The 11,777-nt window shown below is 44.8% G+C and overlaps 1 protein-coding gene across 2 annotated transcripts in view; it reads right to left on the reverse strand.

Moving 5' to 3' along the window:
* Positions 1-11,777, reverse strand: part of Ahrr (aryl-hydrocarbon receptor repressor) — a 94,371-nt gene that overhangs the window by 48,406 nt on the left and 34,188 nt on the right. For both annotated transcript variants that reach the window (XM_031360397.1, XM_031360396.1), the window contains one exon: positions 5,549-5,646. In XM_031360397.1, coding sequence (XP_031216257.1) covers positions 5,549-5,646 — 98 coding nt within the window. The remainder of the gene's footprint in view (positions 1-5,548; positions 5,647-11,777) is intronic.

Here is an 11,777-nt window from a genome sequence, read left to right on the forward strand (position 1 = left end):
TCTCCCTACCTATTCAATATTGTACTTGAAGTCCTAGCCAGAGCAATTAGGCAACAAAAGGAGATCAGCTTGCTTTCTTATAGAATCCAGGACCCAGCAGATGGCACTAGCCACAATGAGTTAAGCCCTTCTCTATCAATCACTAATTAAGAAAAAGTCTTACAGGTCTACATACAATCTGAATTTGAGGAGGCATTTCTTAATTGAGCTTCCTTCCTCTCAGATGACTTTAGCTTGTGTCAAGTTGACATAAAACTAGTCAACACACAACTGGCAGTTGTGTGTTCTCCTCTAAGACCCTGGATTTTACATTAGTTACTACCCAGGTAGTTGCCAGTGCCAAGCAAGACTTCTCTCTTGTTGAAAAAGCATTTAGGGAACTGTTGGTTACCACCCAAGGTATCCATGCCACTAATACACTCTTAGGGATATCTTATGGTTTCTGTGCCCTGGGTTCAGTTCATAAGCAACACAGCTAGGTAGGACTCTTCCAGAACCCTGAAAGCTAGTTTGCATGGAAGAAGTTCTCAGGTGAGAACCAGACCTGAGCCTCTGGGCCCTATGTCCAAAGTACATGGTGTCTCTACCAATAGGGATTTACCTTTAACTTCTTGGAGGCAAGTAAGAATAATAATAAGAGCCTATAATGTTTTAGGAGTCTTTTGGACAACCCTGGCCAACAACTCAAAAGAGAACTTAATATGCCTTGTGTGCTGGGTAGTTTTATGTCAACTTGACACAAACTAAAGCCATCTGAGAGGAAGTAACATCAATTAAGAAATGCCTCCATAAATTCTTAACTGCATTAAAAGTGTTTGTCCTTATACCCATAGGTAAGTGTAGCTCTCACCCCTCATCAAGAAACCTCTCCTTGCAACAGAGAGAGATGGTTACAGAAAGCCACCAATCAAAATGAAGAGAAAAGTGATCATTTGCTGCCCAGCCCCAACTGGTGCATCTACAATACAACTCCTGCACCTAAAATTCAGTGACTATTGTAGAAGAGGGAGTAGAAAGACTGTAAGAACTGGGGAACAGGAAGTTTACAGTGAGGTTGCATTTCCTAGAATGTCAGAGAAGCTGCACCCTCGAAATCTCATCAACATGGCTACCTAAACAAGCTCTATACCAGGATAACACCAATAGGCATGCTAACATGATAGTGGGGTCTCAACCCTAGACAAAGAGCTGTAGGCAACTAATGAATGCTGAGAATGAAATGGTCTTTCCCAGGCAAGAGATCCCAAACTGATAAACATTTCTAATGCACAGTATCTCTATCATCATACAATACAACCAAAGTAAAGCAGAATTCCATGAAATCTATGAAAAAAGCTCCCAGAACTACTTAACTAATGTATTAGTCGTGTAATACATGACTAGAAAGGAGACTGCATTTCTATATTTTACTACAACCAACAACAAAAAATTAAAGTTAAAAAAAACATAAATAGAAACAACAAAAAACACTGAGTACCTAATTATAAGTCCAACATAGGATCCATGAAATGAAAAATGGTAAAACTGTTGAAAGTGATTAAAGACCTAAATAAACAGAGACACACATCCTGTTCAGGAGTCCACTCAAATTGACTTCAGTTTTAATAATTGCAGTCAAAATCCTAGCAGAATTTTTTAAATATTTATTTTATGTAAACAAGTGTTTTGCTTATTGTATTAAGCAAGCACATGTGTGTGTGTTAAGTGCAGGAAGTACGCATGGAGGCCCAGAACATGGCATTGATCCCCTGGAACTTCAGTTACCAATGGTTTTGAGCTGCCATGTGCATGCTGGGAACCAAAGTTATATCCTCTGCAATAGCAGCAAATGCTCCTAACCACTGAGCCATCTTTCCAGCCCGTAGTGGGCATTCTTATGCACACTAATATGATCATGCTAACATGTATGTGGAAAGATAAAGAAACTGAAACAGGCACAACAATCTTTCTAAAAGTTTTTTTTTATGCATTTTACTATATGGGTGTTTTGTCTGCATGTCTATCTGCACACCAGACAAGGCATTGGATCTCACAGAACTACAGACCGTAGATGGTTATGAGCTGCCATATGGATGAATGCTGAGAACTGAACTCAGGAACTCTGGGAAAATGCTCAGTGCTCTTAACCGCTCCGCTGAGTCATCTTTCCAATCCTGGCAATACAATTTTGAAAGAAAACACAACTGGAAAAATTCATGTCATCTGGTGTCCAGAACAATTTTACTTACTTCAACTAGAATTAGGAAGTGTGGTCGTGTTGATATGCCAGACAAAGTTCAGAGAATGGAAAACGTAAAACTTAACAAAACTTTGAAGAGTGAACCAGTAAGGTGGCTTAGCAAGTAAAGGTGCTTGCCACCAGACTTGGCAACCTGAGTATGATACCCAGGACTCTCGGTAGAAGAAAAGAATGGCCTCCCTGAAGCTGTCCTGTCATCTCCCCTAACAACACACACCAACACACACACATACACACACACAAACACACACACCATGAATAAATAAGTAAACACATACATACATACATACATGTAAAAACAACTTAAAACTTTTGTAAAAAACATAAAAGACAAATCTTGTGATCTTGGGATAAAGAGTTTCTACATATAACACCAAAATCATGACCAACAAAAAGAAAAATTAATAAATGACTTTATTAACAATTAATAACTTCTCTATATATCACTCTGTCAAGAGAATGAAAAAATAAGCCACAGAGTAGGAGAGAACTTTCACAAATTTCACAGAGGACAGGTGTCCAGAATGAGCTCTCTAGACTAAATAGTAAGAAGGCAAAAAGTATAGTTTTATATGTGCAAAGAATTTGAACAGTTTAGTAAATATGATACATGGGCATAGAGAAAGGATTCTTGGCACCCTCAGCCACAAGGAAATACTAGTTCAAACCATGAGATTCCAGCACGCACAAACACACACACACACACACACACACACACACACACACACACACACACCAAATGACTTCAAGTGAGAGAGATAACACCAGGCAACTCAAGAACATAGAGAGGTGGGAACCCTCTGAAAGCATCTTTAGCCTTGTAGTTTGAATTCTCTGTCCTGGAAATAAAAGAAAGATATACATATAACACATAACATAACATGCCTGGTCCTAAACAAAGCACAGCTGGAGACATGGAGAGAGAAGTAGAGGGAGGTGGTGAGGGTCAGAGTGTGGGTGGAGGTGTGGAGTCTAAAAGGGAGATATAGAGGGAAGTACAGATATGAGGAGGGAGACAGGACAGGAGTGGTAAAGACACATGCACCCTGGTTAGGACTTGGGTCAGACAACTTAAGTATCCTGGGTACTGTGTGCATACTATGTATTTTTACAATTCAGTACCAAAGTTTAAGGATGATTTTTATGAGTTTGAATTTTTTAAATCAATGTTAATTTTGAAAAGATATTTAAGGGGGTTGCTAATTATCTTTTTCTAAGAATAAAACTCAAACCAGGATACCCTTTAAAGCTCTGATTTTAATAGCAGTGGCAGGAAGATCAATACCAGAGAAAAAGTAATAACTTAAAAATATGCTTTTTGTTTTAGCACATAAATGATAAAGTTGCACATTCTTCAACTGAAGAGCAGTACTCCCCAAAGAGATGTTAGTCCCACTGGGGTCTATCCACACTGAGCTACAAAGAGCTGAAACAGATCACAGGCTGTTCTGAGCAAGCACAGCTTGCTATGTATGGGCCCCTTTGAGCACATGTCTCTTGTGTATTTTAATTTTTTTTAATGATTCTTCTTATTTCATTTTTATGTGCATTGGTGGTTTGCTTACATGCATATCTGTATGGGGACGTCAGACTCCATGGAGGTGGAGTTACAGACAGTTGTGAGCTGCCATGTAGGTACTTAGAGTTGAACCAGGGTCCTCTAGAAGAACAGCAAGTGCTCGTAAACTCAGAGCCACCTACTTAGCCTACCCCATGTATCTTTTTAAAGTGTAGGATTTATAGATTCATCAAACACAAACTCTTCATTAGAAGAAATAGAACTTAGAGATGCTTCCTCACCCAAGCCCTAGACACTGTCTCCCGTAGGCATCCTGGGTGTCCCCAGAACCCACTGGATTCTGTGGAAAATGCTGTGAATACAATGTTTCAAAGTTACTTGTGGCTGAGGTAGACCCAGAGCACTGTTTCAACCATAGTTCCCATGGATTGGCTAAAAATGGCAGAGTTAGGAGAACATGACAAGCAAGAAGAGCCAATACAAAGCATATCTAAGACATTAAGGGTGCAGAAGCCCTTACAGGAGGCAGATGAATCATACGGATGGGGCCTGGCACTTGGCTGTCCAGTATCCTCTTTTTCCTGTATATGTGCATACGGTTTTCCAATTTAAAAAAAGAGAAAAAAAGTAAGAGTTGTGAGGGTGTCACCCTGAAAGGTGCTATCCCTTCTATGGGCTCTCAATATTCTCCCTCCCTCATCTAAAGTAGGAACAATTAGAGACCATGCCTCAAATCTGACAGATGATGAACAAAAAGCCAGATTTTCCCATAGCACTGAATGGAGAAAAGCGAGAACCTATCAGCTCCTGCCATCTGTACTGACAGCAGAGGCTCACCCAAGGCCTGGCCCAGTGAGGATGAGGGAGATAGGAATACAACTGTCCCCTATGTCATGTCCTATGTCAAAGAATGTTCTGCTGTGATCATCTCCTGAGATGTAAGAGACTAAGCCTGAATAGCTCAGAGAAATCCCAGCACCAAAGAACCTTGGGGTTCACGTCAGATGAGAAAAAGCTCCACCTAATGGAAGTTCCCATCAAGCCTGAATGCCAGCTTGAAATGCAAGAATTGTCAGGCCCTGTTTGTGCAGGACCCCAGATGACCCACCTAGAAACTCAACATTGACTCTTTTTAATTGGAAAACAAATGGCTTAATATTTATGTTCTTTCATCAGGGAGTAAACTGGAGAGTATGAGATGGCAAATGAGCCTCAGATTTAGCATGAGGATGATGAAACCCTCAACTCCATCGTGAAGTTGATCTTTACCCACAGATCCCAGCTTAAGCAGTCTTAGGCCAGTCTGGCAACCAGCTTATGAAGATATTTTGGTGTTATTAAGCTTCTTCTCAGGAAACACACACGCACACACACACACACACACACACACACACACACACACACACACATACACACATACACACACACATACACACACACATACACACATATACACACACATACACACACACATACACACACACGCATGCACACACACACATACACACACATACACACATACATACACACACATACATACATTTACACACACATACACACACATACACACACATACACACACGCATGCACACACACATACACACACATACACATACACGCATGCACACACACATACACACACATACACACACATGCATGCACACACACATACACACACATACACACATACACACACATGTGCACACACACACACACACATACACACACATACACACACACACACACTACAAAGCATGCGTGTGTGGTGTTGCAGTGAAGTGTGCACTTACCTCCAGCAGCAGCCGTCCTTCCTGCACAGGGAACCCTCTGTGTGAGTGGTCTTCAGGTGACAAGGCTGGAGCTGACCACACACATGTCTCCTGCAAGGCTGTCAGAAAAGAATGAACAAATAAGCTCTCTGCAGAGCTCAGGCCTGCTGGTGGTTCTTAAGTCACATGTTTCTTGTATTTCCCTGACTTTTACCCCATTGTTCTTGCTATATGCCCAACTTCAGCGATGTTATTGTCCTAAGAAGGATATGCAGAATCACCATGAAGTCCTAGAAAGTCCTATGATTGGCAGGTAGAGCCAGTTGAAGCTCTAGGCCAGCGTGGACCTGGAAGGTGCCTAATGTAGAAACGTACCCAAACTCATATACTATTCTGCCTTATCTTGGAAACTGCTTCTGGCTTTCCCATCTACCCAGTCTTCAGACAAAGTATGGCTTTCTGCCAGGTTCTCTCTATGAACAAGGATCCCAAGGTCCCTGCAAGTACCTTCTGAGACCCAATACCATGGTATCCCAACACCACTGGTAGTTGCCCTTTGGAAGAGAGCCGGTCTGTCATCTGCTTCCAGGCTAGGCCAAGGCTCCCTGAGTCCACCTATCTCCCATACCCCCATCTCCCCTGGAAGGGAGCCGGCCAAGTGCCCTCATCTGGAGGTAAAGGAAGTCCCCTAAAGATGCTCACCCCCTCCAAAAACTGCTCCTAGACCTATGAAGATACTCACCTTCTTGGTACCCCTGTCCAAGTCTGGTTTGATGGCTTTGGGATGGAAATTTCAAGGTTCTCTAAGCTGGAATCTAGTCTATGGCAAGCTGACTCTGCCTCTACCATCCAGGAGACCCAATCTCAGACAGAAAGTTCCATTGTTGAGGGCACAGCATTCTTAAAAGTAATCTCATTGCCTGTTCACAGCCCACCTCATGCTGAAAAGGATGGGTATGCTGGGCTGTGTGTATTATTCAGAAATAAAAGTAGCATTCAAATCAAAGTTCTATCATTTTTGTGTCATGAGGCTTGGCCTTGGCAATCCCTGATGCCCAGGGGTGGTGGTACTGCTTGGCAATTCTTGTCTAGAATCTGAGCCTCATTGTGACTCCATGTCTCCCTTTCTGAGTAGTTCCTACCAGTCTACCATCAACTGGTCCCATGAAACTGAACTCCCCTCTTTCTGGAGCTTTCAACATCTCCAGAAGTCTGAGGCATCCTTAGAACTTAATAGTTATCCAGGCTCCCAGGCAACTCTCCTACTCTGGGATCCACATACTGTTTAATACTCTGTCCTACTGCACAACAGACCTACACCTGGTCCTCAGAGTTAGAGCCTTTCTAGCTTCACCCAACGCTGTTGCCTCTGTGGCTGGCAGCTTCCACTGTCCCAGAAAGTCCATGGAAACTTCAGACAGTCGTGCCCACATGCAAGGGTTTTAGCAGGGGAAAAGGGCCCTATGTAATAGGCCACCCTCTCCAGGGGAGCCTATGAAACTGTGACCCCAATGGCAACGACATGAACTTTGGGTCCTGGTTTCTTTCTCTTCCATTTTCAAAAGGCTCCATTTCTCACCTTTGTCTCCTTCAACTAGCGAGACTGGGTTTTCTGTTCACTACATTTTTCTTTGTCAGAACTCAGATCCCTCCTGGGAAACTTGAGCCTCTGATGCCCCTCAGACTGTAGTTCTCCACCTTCCTAATTGGTGTTCTCCTTTAATACAGTTCCTCATGCTGTGGTGAGCCTCCGAACATAAAATTCTTTTTTGTTGCAACTGCGTAACTGTAATTTTGCTACTGTTATTAATTACAATATAAATACTTTTGAGATAGAGGTTTGCCAAAGGGGTTGCGAACCACAGGTTGAGAAATGCTGCTCTAGGGCAGAGGGGTGGAGGAATCGGACTCCTTGAAGCCTCCCCACCAATCCTTCTTCTCCACTTATCTCTCCAATCTGGGCCTCCTACACCAGAGGCATTAATAATACATTGAGTTTTCAAATGTGTCTTCAGGAGGCCTCGGAGGGGTCCACATTATCGGTTCCTTCTTCAAGATCTGTTCAGCTTCCCCTCTGTCAATAGGGAACTTAGAGACTAGCAGCCAAACGGAGGCACTAGAGTCCTTGGGGGACATTCCTGGAAAATGTGCCATGGAAACTGCAAGAGTGAAATGAGCTGCTGTCTTCACGTGCTTGGAGTTGAGGGATGGGTGAGAGAACAGGAAGATTCAGCCCGTGTGGGTCCGATATAAACCAAGGCAGCAGCTGTGCAGATTCCCAGCCTAGAGCGTTTCCTGATGGTCTGTCTCCCTGCAGAGGAGCAACGTTCCCAGCACCTCAGAGATTGCACAAGGCTTCCAGAGGACTTAAGCAACGATGGCCAAGGAGCCAGTATGCGTGTTGTGCCAGACCGCTGAACAGCTCGAGCTCAACCCAGAATTTGATCAAATCCTCAGGCGCCCTCCCCCGCCCCCGCCCCCAAAACTCCAACCCCTAGAGGCAGCTCCGCCTCTAAGCGCGGCTAAGGCCAGCCTAGGCTGAGCTTCTGGGACTCTGCCACCCCCATCGCGTGCCTGGCGCCTCCGGCTTCCTCCTGCGGCCACAGGCGTCACGCGATGGCTGCGATTGCGTGCGAGTGAATGGGGCCCCGCCCGGTAGGCGCGGGGGTAGATTGGTTAGGGGACTAGACCCGAGGCAAAGGGACAAAGGTGTGGCGGGGGCTGGGTGGGACCGGGATGGGAGAGTTTTGGATTGTTGCACCTCTAGGTCGGGTCCAGTAAACTCCTGCCTTGCTCTGGTAGCTGGTCAGCCAGAGCAGGGTGTCTTTTCTACGAGTTAAGGGTTGTGGAGGTCACTGGGACCCCACATAGAGCTAGCGAGTAAGTATGTAAGAGCCAACAGAAGGGTGCTTGATCCCACGCGCCTCAGAGAGTCTGCTCAGGACTTCCCTCTGCTTTCTTCATGGCCCGCCATCCCCTATAGGCCTTCCCCTCCCCAGCAGGCTTCTAGGCCAGTGAGCCAAGTCTTCAAGGAATCAACCTCAAGTTTGTACCAGCTGTGCTCTGCTGTGGTCACTGACAAAAAGAGGGACCTACTGGAGCCACTCACTTGGAAATGAGCTGGATTCCCACGGTTTCCTGTCAACCCTAGTTCTTCGCCTACAACTATAGGTGCTGGAGGACCAAACAGTAAGTCCCTACCGCAGGAAACTTAGTCTCCTGAGATTCTCAGGGACACTTGAAGGAGTCCCCAACTGGTCACAATCAACTGAAACCAACAAATATTTCACTTCTCTTATTTCCTGAAACCTTGAAGTAGTTTATTTGGAACAGCAAGAATTTGAAGAGTTACCATGGAGGCAGTTGAAATTGCTACACACAGCAATGCAGGAAGTGCAGGCTACCCTGGACAACCAACTTCCTAGTAACTTATTTCCCTTTCTCTACAACTCAGCAGACGAGTCGGACCCCAACGGTGGATGCTACACACATACAAATCTAATGACTTCTGGGTGTCAGTTTAGCAAAATGTTCTCTGTGGAGGAGATACAATAAGTCTGAACCATCTCTGCTCCCGGGTGTTGCCTGAAAAATGCCTTTCTTTCAGTTTAGTGATGTCAATTCCTGCATCAGAACTATGTATCTGATCAGGCCAGCCATTCCTATACTTACTTTTCCCCTGGACTTGCTATGGTCAGAGACAAAGCCTGAGCGAGACAAGGCTGAGCAAGCCAACTAGAGCAGAGATATTACAGAATTTTGGCTAAAGTTTCCTGAGTGTTTTCTAAAGCTAACGTTTACTTTAGATTGTCAGTAGATAGAGACCTTGGTTCCCAAGCAGAGCCGGAAGGAAGGGTACAAAAAGGACAGGAGAGAGAAGCAAACAGGGAGACAGTAAGAAGAGGAAGGGGTAGGTGAGATGCCTTCACTCAACACTCATCCAGGCATTCCTGGCATTAGGCTGGACTGTCCTCCTGGGCAGTGGCAATCTCTGATTCAGCCCCTGGGCAAGGAAGAGGCTTGGCTGGCCTTTCAGTCAGCCAATCAGCTTCCTGAAATTAGTGTCCCAGAACTGGGAAGGACAGTCCTCCATCAAGACTCAGTCTACAGCACCACAGTCTACTATGAACCGAAGACCCAAGTAAGCAGCAGGGCAGAAACAGGGTGGACTTAAGATGACACATCGTTCAGGTCCTGTACTAAGGTCATGTAGTGCTTCAAGGGTCTACAAGCCAAAAACCTGTCCCACATCCTACTTCACGTGAAGAAGGTGTAAGGACCCACAGACATACAGGAACATTGCCGCAGTCCCAAGGTACACACAGCTGTCAGGCTTGCTGGCAGGCAGGACATTCAGAAGATCCCAGAAGGTAAGAACAAATAATTATGAGGAAAACTTCTGAATTCCTGGCTACTCTATCTTGAGAAAGCTCCAGAAGTGACATTGCCTACTATGGACAGGTTCCCTGAGCATGTCTTAGTACTGAAGGGGCTGCTATGATGACATCAGGAGTTGGTTCCACAATCCTGTAATACACTCAAGGAGCCCTTTTGTGCATCCAGGATGCTCAGTCTCACTAACATATGAGGTACATGGTGCTCATCTATGAATAAGGCAGCCTGATGATTTCCTGATGGACCTGCCAGGGACCGGGGCAGAGGATTCCTGTCACACGCATGGGATCTCATTGGAAAAAAATCCAGGAGTCCTTAAGAAGGACAAGTCTGATCCTCCTTGCTGGCTGGCTTCAGATGTTGGAGTCCACACCCAAGGGCAGTGCCCAGGACCATGGCTAAGGTCACTTTGATTTGTGTGAGCTTCCAGTCACACTGCCTTCAGTGTCTGGGGGTATTGCATATAAGGTACCATCTGAACCAGGATGTAGTAAGGCAGGTAAGGCTTTCCTAGTGTGGATGGTGTCATGCAACTGCTGAGGCCTGAAGAGGATGGAAGTTAGTGAGTGAGAAATTTCCCTTTCCTCTTGCCTCTGGGTGAGCTGAAACATAGCCTCTCATTTACATCTGCTCCTGATTTTCAGTTTGGACTTAGGCTGGATCGTGACATCCATTTCCCCGGGGTTTCCCATGGATTCTGCTTCCATGACCACATGAACCAATTCCTCACAATTCCTGCCCATGATGATCTGTTTCTCTAGGGAATCCTGATAAATACATGTCTGTCTTAGTAAATACACATCTGTCTTAGGGTTTTACTGCTGTGAACAGGCACCATGATCAAGACAAATTTTATGAAGGACAACATTTAATTGGGGCTGGCTTACAGGTTCTGAGGTTCATTCCATTATCATGGCAGCATCCAGCCATGCATGGCACAGGAGGATCTGAGAGTTCTACATCTTGTTCCAAAGGCAAACAGAAGACTGGTATCCTCAGACAGAAGGAGGGCCTCAAACCCCACACTTTCTCCAACAAGGCCACACCTCCTAATAGTGCTATTCCATGGGCCAAGCATATTTAGACCACCACAACATCCAAGGCTGAGTTGGGGTAAAATGCCAATATTTCAGCGTCAGATAGGAGCTCAGTCCCCATATTGTGTCTGAACTCAAGGCTCCAAGCTGTATATTAGGTCAGCATCTTTTCCGCTGTTTTCTCCTCCAGCAATCTAAAGAGGTTAGACAAGTGTAATGGAGTGACTATGTCCCTGTCACCTCAACCTAGCTGCTAACTGTGCCTTACCTGGAACTTTACCAACTACTAGCCTTTGGAATCTCTGCAATGACTACTTACCATTTAAAAATATCTTTTCATCTCTTAATCCCTCAGCCAAGAAAAGACATCAGGACTATGAATAAACACCCACCCAAACGTGGCACTAAAAATTTGGAACACAGTCCAGGTTGTGTACTACAGCAAGTCCCCTGTCTTTGACATATAATTTCCAGATTTTTCAAAATACATTCATTAAAGATTTCACACTTCCAAACAGCTCACAGAGAACCACAAAATCCGCATTTTCTGTGAGCCAGTGAGGACTGGTCAAAAGGCAGCCATGTTCTCATCTCTTCCTAACCACTTGTTGAAGGGATTTGCTTCTTCCCACAGGCTCTATGGTATCTCCAGGCACGCATGTGTCCTTCAAAGGAGAAACACCACCCTTGCCTTTAAATACCTGTCACTGTGGAAGATGAAACCCAAACTAGCTCATTGAAAGAGGGAAGAGCTGGATCTGGAGAATATCATCCTGAGTGAGGTAACCCAATCACAAAAGAACAAACACGGTATGCAC

Source organism: Mastomys coucha, unplaced genomic scaffold (genome assembly GCF_008632895.1).
Source record: "Mastomys coucha isolate ucsf_1 unplaced genomic scaffold, UCSF_Mcou_1 pScaffold8, whole genome shotgun sequence".
Lineage (NCBI taxonomy): Eukaryota > Metazoa > Chordata > Mammalia > Rodentia > Muridae > Mastomys > Mastomys coucha.